This window comes from Trichomycterus rosablanca, chromosome 22 (genome assembly GCF_030014385.1).
Source record: "Trichomycterus rosablanca isolate fTriRos1 chromosome 22, fTriRos1.hap1, whole genome shotgun sequence".
Classification (NCBI taxonomy): Eukaryota; Metazoa; Chordata; class Actinopteri; order Siluriformes; family Trichomycteridae; genus Trichomycterus; species Trichomycterus rosablanca.
The window spans coordinates 19267181-19294551 of record NC_086009.1 but is presented as its reverse complement, the minus strand read 5'-3'; the positions used below and the strand labels follow the sequence as shown (position 1 = coordinate 19294551).

The 27371-nt window shown below is 41.4% G+C and overlaps 1 protein-coding gene across 15 annotated transcripts in view; it reads left to right on the top strand.

The window, feature by feature from the left end:
- The window catches only part of cacna1aa (calcium channel, voltage-dependent, P/Q type, alpha 1A subunit, a), a 94316-nt gene that overhangs the window by 25789 nt on the left and 41156 nt on the right, over nt 1–27371 (top strand). For 9 of the 15 annotated variants that reach the window (XM_062984881.1, XM_062984889.1, XM_062984880.1 and 6 more), the window contains exons 5-27: nt 429–581; nt 792–979; nt 5204–5307; nt 5949–6064; nt 6463–6519; nt 6849–6929; nt 7966–8172; nt 8409–8521; nt 8682–8794; nt 9629–9760; nt 10622–10694; nt 10780–10897; nt 11575–11642; nt 14461–14567; nt 15655–15705; nt 16934–17066; nt 17366–17862; nt 17976–18319; nt 18814–18952; nt 19821–19950; nt 20990–21049; nt 21129–21235; nt 23035–23058. In XM_062984881.1, the coding sequence (XP_062840951.1) occupies nt 429–581; nt 792–979; nt 5204–5307; nt 5949–6064; nt 6463–6519; nt 6849–6929; nt 7966–8172; nt 8409–8521; nt 8682–8794; nt 9629–9760; nt 10622–10694; nt 10780–10897; nt 11575–11642; nt 14461–14567; nt 15655–15705; nt 16934–17066; nt 17366–17862; nt 17976–18319; nt 18814–18952; nt 19821–19950; nt 20990–21049; nt 21129–21235; nt 23035–23058 (3115 nt within the window). The remainder of the gene's footprint in view (nt 1–428; nt 582–791; nt 980–5203; nt 5308–5948; nt 6065–6462; nt 6520–6848; nt 6930–7965; nt 8173–8408; nt 8522–8681; nt 8795–9628; nt 9761–10621; nt 10695–10779; nt 10898–11574; nt 11643–14460; nt 14568–15654; nt 15706–16933; nt 17067–17365; nt 17863–17975; nt 18320–18813; nt 18953–19820; nt 19951–20989; nt 21050–21128; nt 21236–23034; nt 23059–27371) is intronic. The other 6 variants (XM_062984885.1, XM_062984884.1, XM_062984882.1 and 3 more) reach the window with 3 other exon arrangements.

Here is a 27371-nt window from a genome sequence, read left to right as displayed (position 1 = left end):
GTAAACTGAAGGTTGCCAGTTCAAGCCCCGCTATTGCCAAGCCGCTGCTTAACCCTCAATTGCTCAGCCCTCAATTCAGTCATAATTGTATGTCACTTTGAATAAAAAATATCTGCTTAATGCTGCAAACGTAAATATCTACATAAAAGACACACAGTCTTTTTGAAACCCAAAATGAAAGTGTGCATATGTTTTGTTTCTAAGGGATTTAGTCTCGTAAATCACTTAAACTTTAAAATTGTATTACAAAATCCTAGAAAACTGCAAGGAAACTTACTTCACATTAGTACACAGGTGAGCTTTTGGTTCGAGATTCAAATTTGAATGGTTTAATGATTCAGATCCAGAACAATCCTATTAAGATTAAGATCTAAGCATTTAGGGTTTTTTAGGATTTTTGTACTTACTTACGCGTGTTTGTGCTCCAGGCCTGCAGGTGGTGCTCAAGTCCATCATGAAGGCCATGATCCCTCTGCTACAAATTGGTTTGCTGCTCTTCTTTGCCATTCTCATGTTTGCTATCATCGGCCTTGAGTTCTACATTGGCAAATTTCACACTACCTGCTTCGATGACATCACTAGTGAGTCCCTTTGCTTGTGGTACATACTGTATAGTATATGTATAACTTATATATGATATAATTTATACATTATATAACTTTATAATACAGTATATTTTACAATTAATGGAAAGTATTGGGATATAATTATAGAATGATTAATATAGTATAATTTTTTATTCTGACTTTATATGTGATCTGATGACGTGTGTGTATCTCTGTTTCTGGTAGATGAAATTCGGGAAGAGTTTCCATGTGGAACCGAGCTCCCCTCTCGCCTCTGTCCGAATGGCACAACCTGTACAAGATACTGGCTCGGACCAAACTACGGCATCACACAGTTCGACAACATCCTGTTCGCCGTGCTCACCGTCTTCCAGTGCATCACCATGGAGGGTTGGACTGATCTCCTCTACTATGTAAGACAACAGCATTATTGTTCATCCATAGATAAATATTAATAATAAAAAAAGGGTAAAATTGCAATTTTTCTTACAAACTTTTCCCACTGACATGGTCATTTTAGTTCCCAAACATCTTTAGTGTCAATAAGGCCACAGCCCTGTGCAACATCTTCAGAAATACAACATAAAGCACATGCTGGTGAGGTGGTAAACCCTTAATCTGCATTCTGTGGATATCTGCAAATATACAGTCAGCAAAATCTGCAGCTCTTTTCCTCCCCAAATAAAAAACGAAGGTGCATCAGCACCAGCAGCGCTCGTGCTCTTATCTCTGAGGACCAGCCTGTCCATTCAGGGCGGTTTATGACTAACACTGCCCTGGTTTTCTTGTTACTACTTAACAGCAGCTGGGTTGCAGCTTAGTGCTAATAAGATATGAAGGGAATGTGACAGGATTAATTCTTATTTTCATTTTATTTTCATCAACTGCTTTATCCTGTTTGGGGTTTGGGTGGGTCCTGTTCCATTGGGAAACACTAGGTGCAAGGCTTCTCGTCCATCTTTACTTCAGACATAGCCAATCATGGCTAAATGGATGGCTAAATGGATGGATGGATGGATGGATGGATGGATGGATGGATGGATGGATGGATGGATGGATGGATGGATGGATGGATAGATGGATAGATAGATAGATAGATAGATAGATAGATAGATAGATAGATAGATAGATAGATAGATAGATAGATAGATAGATAGATAGATACTTTATTAATCCCGAAGGAAATTAAGGACATAGCACTGCTGAGATTCAAACCTGTATCTGGACAGGTGGTGGGCTGGCGAGCTACACTGGAATTTAAAATTAGATGCTTGTATTTATATACCTTTTACATAGTTCAAATACAACCATACATTCATTCATTCACTGTCTGTTTAACTACCTGTTTATCCTGGTCAGGGTCATGGTGGGTCATTGGGTGAAAGGCTGGAAACGTTCTGAACAGGTCGCCTGTCCATCACAGCGCAACACACACATTTACACACACTCCCACACGTTGAGCAGTTTCTTGTATCTTCAGTTGGCCTGGCTGCATGTCCTTGTACTGTGGGACGAAACCCACACAGAAAGGACCCTGGCTACCAGTCCGAAGAATCGAACGCACACGTCTCTTAATGATGTTGCCGTGACTATTTTTATAATGATTAAAAATGGTTGAAAAAGTCTGAGAACAGATTTAAAACACTTAGTTATGCTCTGCAGTAAACTGATGTTCTGTCTGGGGTCTGTTCCTGCCTTCCATTATGGCCTAATAAATAATTAAACAACGATTTTAATTAAACAACATAATTTTGTTTATAAAATAATGTGGTCTTAACACATCTTCTAAATCAAATACAGATTGCCTGCAGAGGGAGGTATCACACAAAAAATTGCTTGACTTTGAGTACTCAGTGCTAAATAACACAAACCTGCACCAGTAACCCGGACGCATAAACCACTATAAAATCTAGCACGTTTGCCCATAACAATTACAATAATATGCTCCCAGATCCTGGTAAAGTGGGACTGATAAATGCAGACAATAATAACTTTAGTATTGTCCCACGTCATTTTCAGCCCGTCCCCAATCTTCCTACATTATATTATTTTATCTTTTTATTATAATTCACTTCCCCTGTTTCCTCTACATTTCTCTCTTTCCTCTGTGTTCATCTCTGTCAGACCTCATGAACCAGACTCTATTTTTATCTGTGGTCCGTGTTCGGCTGCTGCTATTCTTACAGCTGCTGACGAAGAAGACAATGAAAATTTAATAGTCAGAAATGCTGCAGTACATACGAATGCTTTCAGAAATCCCAGACATGGAGCTGAAAAGTGTGACAGAGATGCACGACCAGCTATTGCCAAAAAAGGAAGGGAATAGAAGGGGGACATTTACTTTTAATGGACCTGGGGGTGGATGAAAATAGAGAAGGACTCAGGATATGAACTGTCTGTATTTTTATATTTTTCATGTTAATTCATTCATCTGTTCATTGTCTGCACCACCACTTTATCCTGGTCAGGATCACGGTGGGTCATTGGGTGAAAGGCAGGAATTATTCTGGACAGGTTGCTAGTCCATCACAGGTCAACACACACACACACACACACACACACACACACATTTACACACACTCCCACACGTTGAGAAATTTCTATTAGCCCATTTGAACCCAGCTGCTTCTGGGTGCCCACTAGGCCACCAATCCAAAATCCCAGTAGTAACTGGGAGTTACGGGAAGATAATCCACATGGACACAGGGAGAACATGCAAACCATACACAGAAAGGACCCTTGCTACCACTCCAGGGAATTGAACCCAGCCACTTCTTGCTGTGAGGCGACAGCGGTGCCCACTGTGCCACCAATCTAAAATCTAAAAATGGGAGTTATGGGAAGATAATCCACATGGACACAGGGAGAACATGCAAACTCCTAATTCCTTGGGTGAAAACACCACAAACAGGTTGCTAGTCAAATTAGGGTAATTTTAGTAGCTCTAATTGGTTTGACTGCATGTTTTTGGACTTGTGGGAGGAAACCGGAGCATCCGGAAGAAACCCACAGGGACACAGGGAGAACATGCAAATTCAACACAGAATTGGCCCTGGTCGTCCAGCTGAGGAATCAAACTCAGGCTCTGTTTTTTGAGTATGAAGAACCGGGTGAATGGTGCCCACACCTAGTTCTTAAGTAGTAAATTCTGGACACTGAGACTGGCCAGTAAAAAGACCTCAAACCAGTTAAAATTTTCTGGGATTATTGGGAGCACCATATAGAGTAGAACCATAAAAAGCCAGCGACATTTCTGATCCTATTAAAAACTGGCCGATGGTTCCAGTTTTTTTAGTGCCACTATATTTTTAAGCCGAGTCCATCTTCTACCTTTTGCCTCTCAGGAGGTATCCAGTGAAGCAGTACTACACAAGATGGCAGCCAGTTTCCCACAGTGATGCCCAGTCTTTTGTGCCATCTGCAGCTCATTGAATCTGCCAAAAGCTGTAGATGTAAGGTGGGCATGCTCTAGTCCACTGACTGGGCCTCACGTGACCCTTATATCATGTCTGGACACACGACAGAATAGAATACAGTCGAATGCAGGAAGATGAGATTTATGTGAAAACAGGTTCTGTCGGTCAGTTAAAAATAGGAAACATTTTATTACTCGATTTTGGTCATTTTTTAAATGTTAACAATGAAATACAGAATTGCAGAGGAGCATATGGCATGACAGGGGGGATTAACACACCATCCGCTATGCAGCTTAATCTGGTCAGTAAAAGTGGGCTGCCAGTGAAAAAGGAATAAAAAGCTGCATGTTTCTTGTACCTACAGATCCAGTTTAAAATAATATAAATATTAATACAACCCAGTTATATTATAAATGCTATCTGATCTAACACAAGACCATCAGATGTCTGTTAAGCTCTGATTCTTCAAAGCAAGCTTCACAACCTTATACATGACATAAACTGGTCAGTAGTCCACATCGTTTTTGACAGACCAGTACCCAGTACCAGACTTCCTGTGGTAGGGAACCCATACTGTTCTTTATTACTTTAAAGGTGCAGTATTTTGGATCTTTGAGATTTGGAGACCTCTCTGGTAGCTTGAGCTAGGTAGATAGCTAACATTAGATTGGGGTTTATTCTAATCTTATTTGCTAATAGCCAGTCAGGTGCCTACACAGGTTGTAATGATTTGCTCGTCTGAGAGTGGAAGGGCCGTAGGGATTCCTCATATCTTCTGCAATTACGATCTCTACTGGCTGACTGATGGTACCTGCAGATTGAGACAAAGGATAAAGGGGATCGGTGCGCATCTCTCTCTGCGTGCGATATATATGAACATATGAACCTGCTTAGTGCAGGTGAAAAGAAGTGGTTGGCTGCAGCACTCATTGTGTTAGGGACCTCCTCTGTCAGGAGTGAAGGTGCAGCAGTAGAGCTGGAAATACAAATCGGGTAATTGGATATGGTTAATTAATTATGGTTAATTTATTAAAAATGAATATGATGCCCATGATTTCCTTCTTGTGTTTAACTAGCTATTTAATTCTTAACTTTCTTCTATTTTTTTAAATCAAGTGCTGTACATCCACTATATTTTGTAATAATTGCAATAATTATTTCACCGTTCTCGTGCAGTCTGAGATGAAGCGCGCGACTTTGTGTCTTTGTGTGTTTTCTCAGAGTAACGATGCTTCTGGGAGCGCATGGAACTGGATGTACTTTGTTCCCCTCATCATTATCGGCTCCTTTTTCATGCTCAACCTGGTACTGGGTGTACTGTCTGGGTAAGAGCTTTAGCTCCACTGTGTGTGTTTGTATGTGTGTGTGTGTGTGTATTACCTCACAACATTGACATAACCATGCTGTAGACACGTCATGGCAGATGTTTTATGCTGTCATGAGTTGTTAAGACCTTGTAAGTTGACTGATAGAAGTTTAGTTAAGTTGCCTTAGTTTAGGGCTTTACATTTACATCTTTGGCTGTACTTACAGTAAAGTTACGGTATACAGTCTGATAAATACAGGGTTAAGGGTCTTGCTTAAGGGTCCAACAGCAGCAACCTGACAGTTGTGGGGCTTGCGACCTTCTAATTACTAGCCCAGTACCTTAACCACTAGGCTTCAAGTTTTATATAATGAATAGTTGTAGTATAATAAACAGGCCTGATGCCCCTCTTTGTGCAACCCTTCCGTTTATCCAGGCTTAGGACCAGCACCAAGGGTGCACTGACATGTGTCCCTCCATAGTCTAGGTTCATAATCTGTAAGCCTTCTGTATTTGGATTCTAACCCATGGAACTCAGGCGCTGCAGCTCTTAGCATTACACCACACAAGCTCATTATCAGTAAATCTTACTAAAGGTTCTATATTCAGCGTAACCTTGCTTTGTATTTCACATTCACATTCGCTGTGTGCGCCTCACAGTGAGTTTGCTAAAGAGAGAGAGCGGGTGGAGAACAGAAGCGAGTTTCTGAAGCTGAGGCGACAGCAGCAGATCGAGAGAGAGCTGAATGGATATCTGGAGTGGATCTGTAAAGCAGGTGCGCAATTACCTACATTTAATTAAAACGTACAGCTTATAAGCACAGCTCATCAAATTTTAATGTGAGGTTGGGTCATTTATTCACTTCACAAAAACCAGGAACAGTTTGGTATCGGAACTCTATTATTACTATTGTTTTTAACAGCAAACAGCAAACATTGTCCAGCACTGACCAGATGAAATGACACACAGGGGCCAGGCAGGCATCACTGTTCAGTTCAGAATATTAATGCTGTACAATAAAAATCAGACGTGCAATCCTGCAGCAGTTTCAGAGACGTGTTACTGTCCACATTATTGTTTTAGGCTGTGAAAAACACACTAAAGACCTTAGATACTAATGAAATAAATCGTGTGCAATGTTTTTATTGGATTTTGTTGATTTAATCTGTTTAGAGGAAGTGATCCTGGCTGATGAGGACAACGACGGTGATGACCGGATGCCCTTTGACGGTACGTGTCTGAAAGCAATGCCTTCCTCCCTCTGTTATTCCCTCTTCTCTTTACAGGTCTGTACTTCCGCACATGTGAAGGTGAACGGATTTCTGTAGCATGTTGGCTTTGCTGAGGAAGTGATATTTTATCTTCTACCGTGCGACTAGTTTGACCTAATGCAAAGACACTTGATCTGTTTACTCCTTCATATGACTTTACTATTAATACATGCCATGGATAAATGATTATGATTGCAGGCTTATACAGTATTGTGCCCACACTGGTGTCATTTATAAAGAATAAAATCCTGAGTTTTTGATCTGTGTTTGAACTGTGTTACCTTGTAGGATCAAGGAGAAGACCTACTCTCAAGAAGAGCAAGAATGATCTGCTTAACCCGGAAGAGGGAGACGGGGACCTTGCTTTAGGTCAGAATCTCTCACAAATGCAGGACACCTATAGTATATACAGTGTAGTTAATATAGCATGTATACTTTGTAAAAACAGATGTGCCATTGTTATTAGAAGTAACCACATATTACAAAAAGGATAAAAATAGTCCTGAAAACTTACACCAATAATTAAATATTATGTATGCTTAATAAAAATAGAACACATGTATTTATGTATAATGCACTGTGTGCAAATTTTTCACCAGTACTTCATTATTCTGAATCTTTGGCTATCATATAGTCATAATAAAGTCATTGCAGAACGACTGTAATATATATAGCTCATATAGTACAGTATATATACTTTATACAGACACATTTAGCAAAATGCTGGTTAAACAGTATGCAAAGTTATATTAAGCTTTTTGTGGAGTCTTAAAGATGCATGAATACATACGCTGGACGTGTTGTTTGTTTTTATATTTTTCTGGATGTCCTATTACTACCTATGGACTCTTTGGACCTCCAAGCTTTTCCCCAGTGCAGCTTAGAGCTCATGATGTTTTGCATGATGCTTTTTATAGACATTTAATGAAATTTTGATACTTATAATATTATATGTAATGAAGAGCACTGTATTACCATAAAAAAACTAAGCGCTCAAGTAGCGCAGACAGCCCACCACTGAGGGTGGTCAGACATCTACGCAGACATGAATGTCAATGGCAGGGCCACCAGAATAAGTGATGATGAAGTAGAAGACAAGTATGTTGCTTCTAATTATGGCTAATTGTTGTACAAAAACCAGAGACAAATGTCAGAACAGAAGTCTGGTGTGGAAAAGCTTTGCAGCTATCATGTTTTGATGGAGTGGAATTGCACAGCATTAAATGAATATCAGTGAGTGTGAATTGTAAATAAAAGACTAAGCCACGTCTTAGTTAACACACAACTGTCTGCGATGCTTAAATTCAGCGATACGTCAGCAGTTTATTTACCAACATACACGATTTAATTATTAATTCCTCACTATGTACACATTAGTAATTTTTGGCTTCTCTCTCCTTCTCAGGGTCTCCATTTGCCCGTGCCAGTCTCAAAAGCTCCAAGCTGGAGGGCTCGTCCTTTCGGAAAAAGGAACGACGACTGCGCTTCTTCATCCGGCATGTTGTAAAGACGCAGGCCTTCTACTGGACTGTGTTATGCTTGGTGGGCCTGAACACACTGTGTGTGGCTGTGGTGCATTACGACCAGCCCGATTTGCTCTCCGATTTTCTTTGTAAGTGGCACCGATGCACAAGCGTGTTCATGTTATTATTTTTATACAGTTTTTTTTAACAAATTATAAATATGCCTAATGAATTATTAAAGCACTCCAAAAGGCTGTTATTATTTACCAATTTTTCACCGGATCAAGCCCGGCATCACAGTTGACAGTTTTCTCATTATATAAAGGTCGTGATTAATGCATTTTAACTCGATCTCTCTCTTTCTTCTTGTTTTGCACCTATTTAGATTATGCAGAGTTTATTTTCCTTGGCATTTTCATGTCAGAGATGTGCATTAAGATGTACGGACTGGGGACCAGGCCCTACTTTCACTCCTCATTTAACTGCTTCGACTGCATTGTAAGTCCTGCTCTTTATTTAATAAGATTTTATTTATTTATACATTTATTTGACCTGCCTATATTGCAGTGAGAGGAAAATAAAGGTCTTTCCTGTAATTTAGGACATTTGCTGTTGCTGCTTGCTGTTATTAATGTGTGTGTGTGTGTGTGTGTGACAGGTTATATGTGGCAGCATTTTTGAGGTGCTCTGGGCGTTGATCCAGCCAGGGACCTCATTTGGGATCAGTGTGTTGCGAGCTCTCAGGTTATTGAGGATCTTCAAAGTCACCAAGTGAGTCTTGCGTCCCTCCTGTCCCCCCTGTCCGAGTCTTTAACTGTTTTAAATGCATCCTCAGGTTCTTTGACACTTATTTAAAGTACTTAATAGTATACACTCATTATATATCATTAATCACATTATTAGGTACAAATATCTGGTATGTACATTCATTTATTATTGTCTAAGCTCCTCCCACAATACATATAAACATTATGGGTATACACTTACTGACTGTAGCCAATCCGTTGCTCTGTAAATTTTGTCATCCCTTTCAGTTTGGGACCTATAGGCATCCCATTTGAATGATAAATGTTGTACCCACAGATCTCATCTGTATTGTAGGTGTAGCTTATAAAAACACCTAATAAGTTGACCTAATAAAGTGTTCAGTTAGAGTATATGCACACTATAAAGTATGTGGACACCTGAACATGAGCTTGTTGAGTCCTACTGTAGCTATAACAGGCTCCAATCACACCTAGGGCAGTTTCAGCTCCAATTGGCCTGACTGCTTATCTTTGGACTTGTGAGACAAAAACCAATGGTCACAGGGAGAACATGCAAACTCCACACAGAAAGGACCTCTTTCCACAAAGAGAATTGAACACAGGCCCTTCTTGCTGTAAGGCGACAATGCTACACAATGTGCCACTGAGCCGCCGCTTTATTATTACACTGACATAAAATGTCATAAACCTGTCATAACAACTGCTGAGTGGTCTTAACTGTTGTTGTCAGGAATTTTAAGTGCAGTGTCTGCAGTGATGGTCATTTCTATAAAAAAGCTAAAAGCTGTTATAAATGTAAAACTAATATTAAATATTCCTTTTTATTTTTCTCATTCAGGTACTGGGCGTCCTTAAGGAACCTGGTGGTGTCTTTGCTGAACTCTATGAAATCCATCATAAGCTTACTCTTTCTTCTCTTCCTCTTCATCGTGGTGTTTGCTCTGCTTGGTATGCAGTTGTTCGGAGGACAGTAAGTAGCTCAATTTATTCATCTCATCATCCCCGACCACACCAGCTCATCAGTTCTCAAACAATCCTTCATTCTTTGTTCCTATTGTGCACATATTTACTCAAGGTAGAACAGTGCTGTGACTAAAAGGCCACAAATAAAGAAATGGATGAATTAATATAAAAGAAGTAAGAAATAAAAACCCCACAGAAATAATGATGCCACGTCATGACAAGCTGCCCCAGCCGTCTATGACAAGTCCGTCCTAAAAAATAGACAGACAGGGAACCCTAAGTGGTGTGCCCACCGACTGGTGCAGCCATGCCCGCCGTGGCTCCATTAATAGTTTCCTCCACCCCTTCACAGCTATCTCAGCCTCCACCCTTCTGGAAAGGTTTCTTTTTACCAACATTTTTACCATGTCTTTGGGAATTTGTGCCCATTCAGTAAAAACAGCTTGCAATCACCGGTCCAGTTAATTTCAAGGCTAATTAATTAGGTTTTATGCCGGAACAGGAATACACCTGCCCAAAAACTGATTCCACAAAGTTTAAAGCATGAAGATAATGTTAAATCATTGAGTTTATATACCTCGTACCAGTGGGTGTGGCCATAACACCTAAACACAATAATTAAGAGAGGTGTCCACATACAATTGGCTATATAGTGTATCTGATAATGCAGTATCCCTAAGTTTAGTTGCCGGAAATCAAGAACATTCATTCATTTACCTTCATCCTGGTCAGGGTCACGCTGGGTCCCTGATTTCATTGGGTTAAAGGCAGAAAACGTATTTAATAATGCGGTTTCTGTTGTAACTATGTAGGTCGTGCACTTTTTTAATGTTATTATTAATATTTTGCAAAATCTTTCCTTCTTTAGGTTTAATTTTGAATCCGGGACCCCACCGACAAATTTTGATACGTTTCCCGCAGCAATAATGACCGTGTTCCAGGTACATCCAAATAAATAAAAACACATAATAACATGAACCAAATGTAAACGATTCACAGCTGCTGAACTTTAATTTTGTGCATCAGATCCTGACTGGTGAGGACTGGAACATGGTGATGTATGATGGGATCGAATCTCAGGGAGGAGTCAACAAGGGCATGGTCTTCTCCATCTTCTTCATCGTGCTGACCCTTTTTGGCAACTGTATCCAAATTTCTGTGGACTGTGCACAGATACAGACGAGAAGAATGCTGTGTTCCAAATGTGTCTTATTTTACTGAAAGTATAAACAGTTAGTAGCTTAAATCACTTAATACGTACTTCATATGATGTTTAGATCAGTCACTGCATCTATGATGTTCAGATTCGTACCTAAGCTTCAGTCTGATTATTATACACACTCTTATTAGTATAAATGACTTTAAGGTAAGGGTAGAGCTTTGGTCTGTTGAATGGAAGTTGTGGGTTTGAATCCCATCTCTGCAGCCACTGCTGGCTGAGCAAGGCCCAAACTCTCTAAAGATGATATACAATGGCTGCTCTTGTGATCTGACCCCAGCTTCCAAATTATTCTGGGTTATGTGGAAGAAGCATTTAATTGCACTGTACACCTGTATACACATTCAACACATATATAACAAAGCCATTCCATCTGCCCTTATTGTTATTAAAAGATCATCCATTTGCATTAACTTCACCCCCACTGACTCCAGTAGGTTTTTACTAACACCTTTAAGTAAATCAGAGCCAAAATATGAGATGAAATTTGCTAGAATTTTTTTAGCCCACAGTCTGTATGGTTTGAAGCGTAGGATGAGCTGTGCAACGTCGTATTTCCATGGATGCAAGTGCTTTATGTTGCCTTAATCATACGTGTTCAGACACACTGCTGAATGTATTCTTGGCCATCGCTGTGGACAATCTGGCCAATGCACAGGAGCTGACCAAGGTAATGAAAATGCACACCCACACATGCACTCACACACTTAGTACTGGTGTTAATCCAGATCTCCTCCAACGGCTTTTTCCAACAGCATATAAGTACTTGTATTAATAATAATAGACTTCTGTGTGGGTTGTATGGCAAAGACTTGGGTTGAGCATGAGTTATGTAATCAACTGATGGACTAGGAGTATATCAATATTTATAAATAGATTTTCTCTGACTTCTAATATATATATATATACAGTGTATCACAAAAGTGAGTACACCCCTCACATTTCTGCAAATATTTTATTATATCTTTTCATGGGACAACACTATAGAAATAAAACTTGGATATAACTTAGAGTAGTCAGTGTACAACTTGTATAGCAGTGTAGATTTACTGTCTTCTGAAAATAACTCAACACACAGCCATTAATGTCTAAATGGCTGGCAACATAAGTGAGTACACCCCACAGTGAACATGTCCAAATTGTGCCCAAAGTGTCAATATTTTGTGTGACCACCATTATTATCCAGCACTGCCTTAACCCTCCTGGGCATGGAATTCACCAGAGCTGCACAGGTTGCTACTGGAATCCTCTTCCACTCCTCCATGATGACATCACGGAGCTGGTGGATGTTAGACACCTTGAACTCCTCCACCTTCCACTTGAGGATGCGCCACAGGTGCTCAATTGGGTTTAGTCCATCACCTTTACCTTCAGCTTCCTCAGCAAGGCGGTTGTCATCTTGGAGGTTGTGTTTGGGGTCGTTATCCTGTTGGAAAACTGCCATGAGGCCCAGTTTTCGAAGGGAGGGGATCATGCTCTGTTTCAGAATGTCACAGTACATGTTGGAATTCATGTTTCCCTCAATGAACTGCAGCTCCCCAGTGCCAGCAACACTCATGCAGCCCAAAACCATGATGCTACCACCACCATGCTTGACTGTAGGCAAGATACAGTTGTCTTGGTACTTCTCACCAGGGCGCCGCCACACATGCTGGACACCATCTGAGCCAAACAAGTTTATCTTGGTTTCGTCAGACCACAGGGCATTCCAGTAATCCATGTTCTTGGACTGCTTGTCTTCAGCAAACTGTTTGCTGGCTTTCTTGTGCGTCAGCTTCCTTCTGGGATGACGACCATGCAGACCGAGTTGATGCAGTGTGCGGCGTATGGTCTGAGCACTGACAGGCTGACCTCCCACGTCTTCAACCTCTGCAGCAATGCTGGCAGCACTCATGTGTCTATTTTTTAAAGCCAACCTCTGGATATGACGCCGAACACGTGGACTCAACTTCTTTGGTCGACCCTGGCGAAGCCTGTTCCGAGTGGAACCTGTCCTGGAAAACCGCTGTATGACCTTGGCCACCATGCTGTAGCTCAGTTTCAGGGTTTTAGCAATCTTCTTATAGCCCAGGCCATCTTTGTGGAGAGCAACAATTCTATTTCTCACATCCTCAGAGAGTTCTTTGCCATGAGGTGCCATGTTGAATATCCAGTGGCCAGTATGAGAGAATTGTACCCAAAACACCAAATTTTACAGCCCTGCTCCCCATTTACACCTGGGACCTTGACACATGGCACCAGGGAGGGACAACAACACATTTGGGCACAATTTGGACATGTTCACTGTGGGGTGTACTCACTTATGTTGCCAGCCATTTAGACATTAATGGCTGTGTGTTGAGTTATTTTCAGAAGACAGTAAATCTACACTGCTATACAAGCTGTACACTGACTACTCTAAGTTATATCCAAGTTTCATGTCTATAGTGTTGTCCCATGAAAAGATATAATGAAATATTTGCAGAAATGTGAGGGGTGTACTCACTTTTGTGATACACTGTATATGATGTGTTCCAATAAGAGGGAATCTTCCCTTTAAACTAATATGATGGACCTTTCCCATCCTACCCTGATAATGGTCTCCCATTATGACAATGCCCTTATTCAGAGGACAAAAGGAGTACAAAAATGATTTACAAATGCTGCAAAGGGCACTCGGGTGAGTGGTCTAATGCGGGGGGTTTCAACCTTATTGGACATGCCCCCCCTTCTGTGTGCCGACCTTAAACTTGTGACCCCCCCCCTCAACATTAACCCTTGCCCAGAAACCATTGCAAAAGCTCCTAACAAGCTAAAATAATATAATTAACAATGTGCACATCATACATACGATGCAGTTTTGCTGATTGAAATATAATACATCCCTACCTTACTCAATGCCTGAGCATGTTTGTGTGAGCACATAATAGAAATTCGTGGTTCAATATCAGTTACAGCTGGTAAATCATAAGCAGTACTTGCTTTTGATGTAGGTGAGGGCAAGAACGTTGCTTTACAAAGTCAAGTAGAGGCAAAAATAACACCAATTGCTAAATTCGGCAGTTCAGGATACTCTGCTTTGACTGACAGCCAAAACTCTTGATGTAGACATCAGTGCTATCGGAATGGATGGCCTCGCTAGTGGAATCCTGGGCTGAAACAATGCAGTCATTGTTTTTGTCAACGATTTATCTTTACTGTGAGCCCTATTTTTAAGTTTGGCTAGCCAACGGTCCATTTTTCAGACTGAGCTGAATAACATTAGATGAATAGTGTGCATGGTCAACGAGACTAATCAAATATGCCTCTTATGCTTCAGTTTTAGATGTAAAAAAATCTCCTAATGTCACGCCCCCCCTGGACAGGTACTCGCACCCTAATGCACTAGTCCACCACCACTTTAAAGTCTTGTGAGAAGCCTCCACAGAGGAGTGGCTTTGTTTGTTTTTGGAACGGGATGTCCAAATACTTTTCCCTGATCTCTAACTGAGTATTTGTTCTATGAATAGGATGAGCAGGAGGAAGAGGAGGCAGCAAATCAGAAAATGGCTCTTCAGAAGGCTAAGGAGGTCGCTGAAGTGAGTCCTCTGTCTGCAGCAAACCTGTCCATCGCAGCGTGAGTATCCCTCAAGCTCTCGTACCTTTTTTATCCCGCCCTCCTCCTCTGTTACACAGCAGCCATCTTTGATCTCTGGCATTTGTCCCCCTTTTGTAGGGACTAGTGTCCTTTGATCTGTCTTCTTCTTATCCAAAGGGCAACTACTTGCATTTTAGACTATCAGGATTCACACAAAGCTTTATTGTCATCATTTAAGGTTGTTTATGTGTTCGTTTTCTTAGCTGCTACTATTCTGTTGTTATAAAATGTAAAGATTTCTGTTTTATATTTAATGTGGCTGCAGTTCTGTTATAAAACTGTATACTTACTGTATATACATGGTACAAATACCGTATGTACGAAGACACATAAGCTGAACGTGATTAAACGTGATGTTGGATTTGCTGGGAATTTGGTGTCAGATGTAAAAATCAAAGAAAAGAAGTCAAGAAAATGTAACTCCTAAACAATTAGACAGTAATTATTTTGGTGACTGTACTGAGTTTGGAGTGTGTGCAGGCCAGTGTGTGTGTTTTTGTGTGTATGAGTGTGCGTATGTTTGAGCAAATGTGTGTGTGCATGTAGGTGCATAAGTGTGTGCATGTGTGTGGGTGATCATGATTGGTTGTGTGGATGTGTGCATGAGTGTGCAAATGAGTAAATGTGTGCATGTGTAAGTGTGTACAAATGAGTGTGTGTGTATAAGTTTGCAAATGTTTGTTTATTAGGATTTTAACGTCATGTTTTACACTGTGGTTACATTCATGACAGACACAGTAGTTACTCATTACACAAGATTCATCAGTTCACAAGTTTATATCAAACACAGTCATGGACAATTTAGTGTCTCCAGTTCACCTCACTTGCATGTCTTTGGACTGTGGGAGGAAACCGGAGCTCCCGGAGAAAACCCATGTGTGTGTGTGTGTGTACAAATGAGTGTGTCTTAGTGTGAGTGAGTGCATATATGAGTGCAAATGAGTGTGCATGTGTAGGCAGGTGTGTGTGTGTACAGGTGCTTGTGTATGTATGTGTGTGTGTGTGTGTGTGTGTGTGTGTGTGTGTATGGATGAATCAGACTCTCACTTGCTGTTTCCTTTCTCAGCGTAACTGTTCACTCTGAGCATCTCAACACTTCTGAATCTTTTGCGGACTGGTATTTATTTATTTCTTCTCTTTATGTTCTGGTTTTGCTCGTCCCTCTTTTTTGGCGCTTTTGGATTGTGTGTAGATCTATTATTCTTCTTTAAAACTTCCTTCTGGTTCTCTTTTCACATCCTGCTTATATAGTTTCTCTTATTTTCTTATTTCATTTGTCAGGAAAGTAACCCGAACCCCTCTGAAACCTCATTAAAAACAAATCCTACTTTTCTTTTAAAGACCCTGATTTACTAAGCTTTGTACTTTTACTTTATCTAACGTCTCTAATATTGGTATTTTTAAATCTGGTCTTTTACTGGACTAGTAATAAGCAGGTCGATGGTTCATGCCCCACTCTTAACCCTCAATAGTTTGACGGTAACTGGCGACAACTGTATTTAAGTGGTGCAGCGGTAAAGTGCCTTAGCCCAAATCACTACTGCTTAGATTTGTGGATGCACGGTTTAAATCTCAGCTGTGTTACTGGCCAGTCTGATGGTGGGGTGGCCGAAACAGCCCAGCCATCGAGAGGTGTCGGTGCACTCTCAGTGACGGTCCCAGGCCCGGATAAAAACGGTGCCGAGGCTGGTATATGGACCAGATCCGCTGTAGTGACCCCTAAATATGTAAGCAGCAGGTTCCCAACAGGTTAACAGGACAGATATTAGAATGCGTTGCTTAACCACATTTCTGTCAGAATGTCCCACAACATGTGGGGAACTGACGTGTGGGATATATCCACATCTCAAACGTCAGTTATCATTTACATGGCTTGTTTTTTGTTTTTCTTTTGTTTACCTGAGATAATGCTGAACAATCTAAATAGCTGAAGATCATATTATTTAAAATCACCCACCAGACGCTCTCTAACCACATGCACTATTTACTCCCGCACACTAATCAGTTTGTTTGTTTGTAATTTAAGTAAATCGGGGTCGCTGATAGCTTTTCCCAAACTAACACCCTTGTGGTGTCACTAGCCGTGAACGAGCATCGAACCTTTTCACCTTCCTCTCCGTAAGAGCCGCACCTTTCCAAAACCTGTAAAACTCTGTGCACTGAGCTCCTCACACTTTCTCTTGTTGTGTGCTCTATTAATGAGTGTGTGTGTGTGTTTGTGTGAGTGTGTGTTGCAGTAGCTTTGTGATTTAACTAGGCTACTCGGTGGTGCTAACCCTTCCTGTATGCATTAGCCATAATGTTTACGTTACTTAACGTATCGTTCGTCTCTTTCACCTCTTCAGTAAAGAGCAGCAGAAGAACCATAAGGGCGCGAAGTCAGTGTGGGAGCAGCGCACCTGTGAGCTCCGCCGCCAGACCCTGATGACCAGCAGGGAGGCGCTCTATAACGAGCTGGAACCTGAGGATCGCTGGAAGGTATTAAAAAATAAACCTTTGTGTCCTTACAAGCCTCTGATGACACCAAGAGAGAATCGAACTCCAAAGCTAAGCATAGCATAGTGTTTAACCCTTGCTTATCCTGGTCAGGGTCACAGGGGAGGGTCTGCAGTCTAACCCAGAATTCATTGAGCGTAGGTAGAATACACTCTGAACAGGATGCCAGTCCATCGTTGCATATTAGTTACATATACGCACCACCCCAAACTTCACATTGAAAACCACACCCGGATGAATCCAGTTGATCCTAATGACTTGAAATCTGTCCGTCCCTTTAGGTATCTTATTCCCGCCATATCCGTCCTGACATGAAAACCCACCTGGACCGTCCGCTCGTGGTGGATCCGCAAGAAAACCGAAACAACAACACAAACAAGACCCGACCGGGAGAGGAACTCCTACAAAAACGGCCTCCGTACCAACCGACGAGCCGGCCGCTGGGAAGAGGAGAACCTGCCGAGTCAAGGCGAGGCCTTAAGGATCTGGAGAGCCAGAGCCATACTGGCACGGAGGGCACAGAGACTGTCGTGAAGGAGCCGCATCGGAAGCGAGAGCATCGTGGACAGAACGGACGCTCTCGGCAACACCGCAAGGCGCTGGACGAGGAGGCTGAGGGTGGCGAAAGAACCAGGAGGCACAGGAGCAAGTGCACGGAGGGAGGAGGAGACGGCGAGAACGTGGATGGAACCGAGCGCAGGCAGCGGTGCCATCGACATGGGGACAAAGAGGGAAAAAGGGAACGAGGAGACGGGGAGAGGCGGCATCGTAGCAGGAAGTAAGTTCGTCCGAAAATATTAATCTCTGGATTATACTATTATTCGATTTTTCCTGTATTTTGTTCCCTTGTACCTGCACCCCTTAATGATTCTCTTTCACTCTCATATTTAGGGAGGGCCCCACTTTATCCACCACTCGCCCCATTCAGAAAGCTCTGTCCAGGCAGAACAGTCAGTACAGTGAAGACCTGGACAACGTCATGAACAGCAAGCTCGCCACCCAGCCTCTGGTGCCCTCCGTCCCCCACAGCACCCGCTCTACGCCCCACGCCAGCCTTCTCAGCCTGGTCAGCGGCGGACACAGCACCCGCCTGGCACCCACGGGGACGGAAAGCAGCCTGATCCTCACCAACCCCACCTCCACCATCGTTAACCTGGCTAATCTGGAGAACAAGACCGATTACACGGCCATAGACATGCCGCCCATGTTTCCTTCAGCCAACGCCATTCTGCAAGGTGAGAAACGGAGGGGAATAAAGGGGAATAAAATATGGTCAAAATACACACCTTTTGATGAGTTTATATTATATGTAATATTAGCCACACCTATTGCTAAACGGTATATAAATACATTCTATCAAATGAGTGGCAACATATTCGGAAAGGGCAGTTGCCCAGCCTAGCGGTTAAGGTACTTGACTAGTAATTAAAAGGTTGTCACTGTTGGGCCCCTGAGCAAGGCTCTTAACCCTCTAATGCTTATACAATATACTCTCACAGTACTGTAAGTCCCTTTGGCAACTCCAGAAGCCTCCAACTCAATCCCATGAACACACTGGGACAAATTCGAAAGCAGATTGAGAGCCAACATTACTTGCTGGACCCACGAATGACTGAACAAGCAAAAATTCTCACAGACACACTTCTAAATGTTGTAAATAAACAATACAGAATATGTGTTTTTAACAGTTTTTATACAGATAAGCTTCTTTCTGAACTTTATTCTACAGTCAATAAGAACGCCAACACAGAACCACTGCCAAAGAAGGAAGATACGAAAGGTGACGACGACGATGATGATAAAGACGATGGGGGACCTAAACCCATGCCCCCTTACAGCTCCATGTTCATCCTGTCCACGACAAACCCGTAAGCTCAAGCTGATCGTACATAACATTTAAAATCCACTACGAGTACGTGGTCGCCGTCTCTGATAATAAACGTCTGCACCAACTGCCCGAGTACGAAGCTGTTAAACTTTATTACTTTATTCATTCTGAAGTGTTACAAAAGTACTATAAATCTTAAACTAATTACCAGTTTATCCACCTAAACATTTTACTGTTGATGCTACTGAAAAAAGGCTGCGTCCTGAACTCCCACCGTCCACTTTTATAGGTGTGTAATGGTACTAATGTAAGATATTATTCTGGATGGTGATACACAATTTGGGATGCAAATTTTTATTTGAAATTCTACATAGACAGACAGACAGACAGATAGATATATAGACAGATAGATATATAGACAGATAGATAGACAGACAGACAGATAGATGATAGATAGACAGACAGATAAATATATAGACAGATAGATAGATAGATAGATAGATGGATGGATGGACGGACGGACGGACGGATAGATAGACAGACAGGCAGATAGACAGATAGATAGACAGCCACTGATAGTAACAATAAAATATAATAATAAATAAATAACACAAGATCTTTCAGATCAACGAGCCTAATCAATCTGCCTTATTACCAGTATTTAGAAATGGTGTATAACACTATAACTAGGCTTTATCTGTGTATAATTGTCAGGCTAATGATCACACCATAGTGTCCACTGGCTGGTAACGTCTAAGAGTTAAATAAAATAAAGCATTGTCAATAGACAACAGTTAGGTGCAGTGAGAGCACTTTAGGTTCAACACTTAGAGGTTTTAATCTTCGTTTAAAACTGTTTTCACATTGTATAGCGTTTATTTGCATGTTTCTGTGTGTGTTGTGTGCAGGTTTCGGAGGCTGTGTCATTACGTGGTGACTCTGAGGTACTTCGAGATGTGTATCCTGCTGGTCATTGCGATGAGCAGTATCGCTCTGGCTGCTGAAGACCCAGTTTGGCCTGAATCCCCCCGAAACAATGTAAGAATCTTTTTTTGTCTGTATTGTATTGTAATGTATCTGGATTTGACAGGTAGTTTTATTCATCTAGGGATCCGTTAATGCATCCATTCATTCTAGCTTTTATCCATCATCCTTTTTCTCTGGCAATCGCTGCTTTGGACCATTTATCAAACCGGCCATTTGTCTGTTTATTAATTATGCATAAAACAACTATCCATTCATCCATATGTACAGACATATATCTGTATTTGCTGTGTGTTTAAATGTCTTATAATTCTGACTGTTTATTCATCCATCCATCCAGCCATTTCTTCATTTTATGCATTTAGCAGACGCTTCTTATCCAAAGCGACTTACAGTCGTGACAGTATACAATCTAAACAACAAGTGAGGGTTAGGGGCCTGTCTCAAGGGCTGAACAGTAGCAACATGGCAGAAGTTGCCCTTGCCATCAACTGCCATCAATCAACCTCTCTCATCCCATCCACTGTCCATAAACTTATGGTCTTTCTCTTCTGACCTCTGTGTTCATGTCAGCAGCAGCTCACCACAGCGGCTGTTTCACCAGGTTTTGTTGCCCCTCCGAATGTTAACAACCCCAACACCCTTAACCGTTAACAGGGTTCTGGGCTGTGCTGTTTGTGCTCTACCATTAAAATTTCACTGAGCTTAGCCATACGCTCACATCCTCACGTACACATCAGCTATATACGCTCAATTCCTACTACAGTACAATGGAAGCTCAATCTGATTCCTCCCAGTGTGCACTTGGTTGCAGGACTTCTTCTCTCAGACTTAGCAAATAGAAGATCTGAGCAGCAAGAGTTCTTTGAGATGTCTTGATGTTCCATTCAGTTTCCATCCATTTCATTCATTAAACATCCATCCATCTCCATATTTCACTCTTACCATTCAACTGTCTGTCCATCCAGCCATTATCCATCAACCCAACCATCTATTCATCTATCCATCAATCAAACCACCCACCCATCCACTCCACTCGCTCTTATTGCCTCTGTGCTGTACTTAATTCCTGTGATCCTTGTTCTTTCTGCAGGTGCTACGCTACTTTGACTATGTATTTACAGGCGTGTTCACCTTTGAGATGCTTATAAAGGTAAGCACCTTCGCAAAATAGGTCATACCGAACTTAACCACAACCTTCCCTAACTTAATCTTAACCTTTCTTTATCTAGATGGTGGACCTCGGTTTGGTGCTTCATCAAGGATCATATTTCCGTGACCTGTGGAACATCCTGGACTTTATAGTGGTTAGTGGTGCCCTGGTAGCTTTCGCCTTCACGTAAGTGCCCTCAGAGACCCCTCGTCCGCGTCCTGCTGTGCCATTGTGCTCTTGTGCCCTCGGTGTCTCTCTTTTCTTCCTATGCCTGCTGCCTAGCCCATAGTCTGCCCTCTCTGTCTTCTCCTGACCAAATGCCACAATGCAGCCAACGTGCCCCACAGGCACCCTTGAGCGCCAGCATTCATTTTTTTCTCATAGACATTATCTATCAGTAAATAATTCATTTCTCAGATTATTTTCATTTGTTTTGTTTTGTTTTGTTTTGATCATTTATTTTGTGCATTTGGCATATCCTGTTCCCTTTCCTTTCCTGTATCCTGTCCTTACCCCATTCTAAAACACCCACAACCCCTTTGACCTGCAACCCTAGGTGTAGGTGTGGGTGTGGGTAAGCCAAGAGCACATTCTTCTAGTGATGAAGATCCTGGGCACCGGTAACTTATAGCGAGAAGATCCTGGGTCCTTTTTGTGTGAAGTTTGCATGTTCTCCCCATGTCTATGTGGGTTTCCTTTCAGAGATCCAGTTTCCTCCCACAGTACAAAGACATATAAGTGAGGTGAATTGGTGAAAAGAAAAGAAACAATGAATCATGGGTAACCTGTAACTATTTGTGCTGTCATGAATGCAACCAAACTGTAAAACATGACCTTAAAATCCTAATAAATGAATAAATAACCTATCAATTTTGGGGAAGGGTGTGTAATTACGGCCCTGACATCATAACACAAGCTATGCCATAAAGCCAGCACCACGCCTCTTTCAAAGTTTTCAGTCCAAATGGCTTTTTCCAAGTATTCTGCTTAATAACTATTTTGCTCATTGATTTTAATAGATTGTATCCATAAGTTGTTGCAGTCCTGCCCCCCGCTTTCCAAAATGTGACCTATGGTTCTTCTTCTTCTTGGCTAATCGTCTAGACCAGGGATTTTCAAACCCTTGGGTGGGTCGCGAGCCAAAAAAATGGGTCTCTGAAAAAGATAAGAAGAAATAAGCTAGGTGCATAAACACAAAATGAATTGTACAGGAACACGCCCTTGTGGAGGCTATGTTTCGTCTCGTAAACCACAGTGGGACCAGATAGCCACCGTTTTTATTAATGAAGTATATTTCATTTCTGTTCCGTTTTGATGCGTTGTTTGTGTTGCCTGGGTCATGGTAAAAATCACGGACAAAATGTGGGTCGCCTAAAAAACCTGCTGTAGACTGAAAGCTTGTCGTGAAGGAGTTTGCTACAGTATGTGGACGGGTTTGTCATAATACCTGATCATACCTGAGGAACAGTATCACCACCTCCTCCTTCATTTCTTTTCTCTTATAATCACTCTGTTTTTCATCTTTCATCTTTCCCCAAACCTTCGTCTTCTTTTTATTGTTTTAACCTTCCTTTACTTTCTTCCATCTAAGACACGTTTCCTTGAATCACAAGCGCTCTGGGATGTCACTGGCGCCCTCTGGCTGTAGGAGTGGTAATTTCTATGTTACGTGTTCGGCTCAGTGGTCACTTTGTGGAACTTTGTGTGTATTTCTTTATTACTCTGTGTGTTACAGTGTTTGCACTAGATTAGGTGTCCACATATCAGACAACATAGGAACGACGCCATAAATTTCCTGTGAAATCTGTCTCTCATGTTGATGTTCTTTTTCCTCCTCCTTCATACTTCTGTTTCAGTCTCTCTTTCTCTCTGTGCTTTCTGTGCCCTGTGTTGGTGTGTGTGTGTGCGTGTGTGTGTGTGTATTTTTCTGTGTGTATTGCCGGGCTCTCTCTGGTCGTCTCTGATCCTCTCTGGTCTGCACTCAGTGGAGGAGGTGATGGAGAAGAGGGGTAATGTCTCTTTCTCTCTGTCTATCTCTCTCTGTTTGCTTCTAATGCCTGCCCTTCCTGTCACACGGCTGACTTCTCCTCCTTTTCGACTGAAGTCCATTTCTTCCATCCATCATGCCAAGCTGTTTCACACATAGAACACAAAACCAGGGGCACGGCCGGCTCGTGCTGCTCGGTAGCACTAGCCGAAGCCACGCCAAGCAGTTTTTGTTTTCTCTGCTATGTTGATAGCTCCTAATTAAGCTGATAAACTCTTGGTACAGCCTGCAGTATGTGGACACCTAAATGTGTTAACATACGTACTTGTGTCTATGTGTTTATGCGTGCGTGCTTTGTTTGAAATGAATTTGTAAGAATGAATCGTGTGCCATGCGAGGTATAAATGTGCTCCCTGTAGAAATAAGGGTGATCGAGGTTACTCACATCACACCACAGCAAGAGACTAGCGATGGGCATTTGAACCACTTTGGTTATATTGATTGTTGCATTTTTCTACTTATAGTTTTTAACTGTTTATAAGATTTCAGGACCAAAAACACAGAAGCTTCAGCATTTGTTATTATGTGCAGCCCTAACATTAATGAAACTATCACAACCTAAACCTAAAGTACTACCATCCTGAAGTAGGAACCATTTATTTAAGTATTTAGCTTAAATTTGGGTGGATTTGTGCTTTCTCTTAATTTAAGCTGTGTCATTTCCATATTATTTTATTTGCCTGCATCTTAATTGCCATTACTTTGGGCACATATTGCAAAATAGACGTTCTACACAGGATTATACAGTAATTTACCCTCAGTGAATGATGTTTGGGATTTAGCAATACTGTGTATGTTACACAAATTGCATTGAAGAAAGCTGATTACATATTCTCAAGTCACACTCAATCAAGTATTCTATTAAGGCAATATGTAAAAGCTTTAACAAGACAATATAGACTAACTAGTGCACATTTGTCAATCTTTACATATTATATCATGTGTCCTGAAGTAAATTCCCAGCAGAGTAGACGTAGCTTGTGACCTGAGCTACTATGAGATGTTTATAAAGTGGGTTTAATGTTTTCTACAATGGTTCATGGGATGAGTCCTGTGGCGAGTGAGTGATGTTAATCTGATAAAAAATGTTGCTTTGATTGAAACGAGTTCTCAGTGTGTGTGTGTTTGTGTGTGTGAGAGAGAGTGGGTATGTTTAGGTGTGTATCATATGCCTGCTCCAGCACCCCTGATTAAGCTGCTCTGATGGCATGTAGGGTCGGGTGGCACAGTCCATGTGTTACTGATGACACACTGGCACTGTGGTGCACCTGAGAATGCCATAAACTGGGAAAGGAGGATTAGAGAGCATGTACTGCTTACCCTCTTGCCTTGTAGATAAGTGTGTGTGTGTGTCTGTGTGTGTATGCATATGTGTGATTGAATGTGTGTGTTTGTGTATGTATTTGTGTGTTTGTGTGCATTTGAGTGTGTTTGTGTGAATTTGAGTGTGTTTCTGTGTGTTTGTTCATGGAAAGTGATTAGATTGATTTGTCTTTACAGTAGATGATGATGATGATGATGAAGGTTTTTTTTTTTATTTAATTACATTTGTAAGATCAGATTAAATAGAACTGATGAGTGTTTGAGTGATGTTAAAGTTTATTTATTTCAAAATGCATTCATTATAACTGATATTTATTTCTGTATTAATTTCTTCCATCTGTTACTGTGTGTGGGAAGATTGGTATGTTCTCTCAGTGGACATTTCTCTGCATACTATAGTTTTCTTTCACCAAGAACATTCTAAAAGTGAACTGGGTGCTCAGAATGGTCTTAGGATGTTGGTTAATAGGTAGATGTGATGTTCTGGGGTAGATCTGGTCACTAAACAAATCAACAAATAATGTATTACCTGTATATTATATATTTTTTTTTATATATGGGGGTCTTGTATAACAATATTTTTATTATAGTTTCTAAAAACACTTTTTTTGTTTTCATTCAGTTTTATTTGTGACAGTAAGAATACAAAATGATATGGGTGGGGGTATGGACCACACTTGTATATGTGTGTGTGTGTGTTGTGTGTGTGTATGTGGTCTGTGCATGACAGGTCTGATTAAATGCAGCCCTGCATCTGATTTTTCTCTTTCTGCTGTGTGTTACATATTGATGTTTTTCCTCTTTTAAAGCCTCCTCTTTTCTCTTCTGTGTATTTGTGTATATAAATGTGTGTGTGTGTGTGTGTGTGTGTGCGTGTGCGTGTGGGTGTGTGTGCGCGTGTGTGTGTACGCTTGTGTGTGTATTTATACACTCAACAACCACTTAATTATATTTACCAGCCTTTGTACTTACATTCATTAACCATTTAATGAGCTACAGCTTCCATATAGATAAAAACTGTTGGTATACAATTACTGACTGTAGGCCTTTTGTTACTTGTGCACTTTTTCACCCCCCTCTAGCCCATCATTAGATGTTAGTAGTGGCACTCGGTGACACTAACATAGTAATAACATATGGTGGTAAGATGGTTCTGTTCTAGTATGAGTGTAGCAGGTACAGCAATGTTGTTGGGATTTTACCTCTTTATTTGGAACACTCTGCTAGCATTGGTACTGGTGTACAGTTAGATATAAGAGTTTTTATATGTTTTTATCCTGCACAATATGTGTTAATCAGCTTCTAGTCGTTAATAAGTAGACAGGTTCTGCGTGTTGAATGCTATTGGTTATATGTATGACCAAAAGTATGTGGACACAAGAGCACTGTTTGCTTCCAAACATTGATAATGAGGAGGTGTTTTAAAACTCTGTTACACCTGATTCTGTCATACAAGTACAACATAAACACCTATGTCATGACCACGCAGTGCTCAGAATGGTCCACCAAATAATATCCGGTCAGTGGCGGTCACTTTCATTTATTGATGGGACAGAGTGGAGCGACAGATGAACAGGTGACATGTGGGCGACAGTACGTGTGTATACCCACAGTGCATTGAACAATAATCAATGAGTGTATGTATAAGATATTAAACCTAATAAAGTGGCTGGTGTGTGTGTGTGTGTGTGTGTGTGTGTGTGTGTGTGTGTGTGTGTGTGTGGTTGCATGGATGAGTGTATATTTGTGTTTCTGGCTCTCTCTTGCTTTCTCTGACTCTCTGTCCTCTCTCCAACCGGCTCCACCTCCAGAAGCGGCAGTGGGTAATGTCTCTCTCTCTCTCTCTCTCTCTCTCTCTCTCTCTTTCTCTCTCTCTCTCTATCTCGCTCTCTCTGCTGTTTGCTTTGTAGTGCTTGTCGTGCCGGTTACACAGCTTTCCTCTCTTTCTTTTTTAAATCTGTCCGTCTGTTTGCTCGTCCATCTGCTAGTCGCCATCTCTTTCCCTCTTGCACTGACTCTTTTCTGTCTGCTTATCAGCTAGCACTGAACGATTCTGAATCACCACGCAGGCCTTCAGCTGAAACGTGTGGTGGTTCAAAAATAAAAAACAATAATAATAAAATAAATGTGATTGTTCCAAACCGTGTATATACAGACATTAAAGGGGATGAGATGCAACATAAACCTAATAAGCATCTTCTGGAGGTCAGTTATCACACATTCATAGTAGCACTATGGATCCAAAAGTCTGATTCCACTACTAAAAACTGTCATTGAATTACCCATCAAAACAAACTAAAGAAATGAAGTTTTTAAACCTGTGTTAGTTTTCCACTAGTGAAAGGGTTTAAACCCTGGCCATGCCACAGGGATTTGTGGTAAGGAGGCCCGGAAAGCATAATTATTATGTCTTATCTTACATTAATTTATACAGCACGGTATTTTTCCTAATCGGAACTTATCTCTCTTGCTGTGGAGAGGCCTTTACGCTCCCTCTTCTGCCACAAATGCAGCTGACCTCTTCTTTTCCCCTGCCAGAGGCGTGGTCTCACAGAGCGCAGTACCACATGTGGACAGCCACGCACTACCGTACATGATCAGCCTTGAATGGCAAGCAGAAGTCGCACTTACACAGGCGACAAAGTACCCCGTTTCAGCCATTGTCCCTCCCCTATAGACACACATTATAGACACAGTTTGTCTGTGTAAGCACCCGGTCGGCTGATAGCAGATCTGATTCAAGCTTGAGATGTCAGGCACTGCACCACCCGAGCGCCCCCAGCAGCACAGGATCAGTTTTAAAGCCGATGTTATTAATGAACAGTCAAAGAAAATGCTTGAAGTACTACGAGGAAGCATAAAATGCCTGAACTGTAGATGCTGGACTTGTTAAATGACCACAAACCATTTGTGTAATATATATTCACTGTGTCTAACGGATATAAAAAAAGA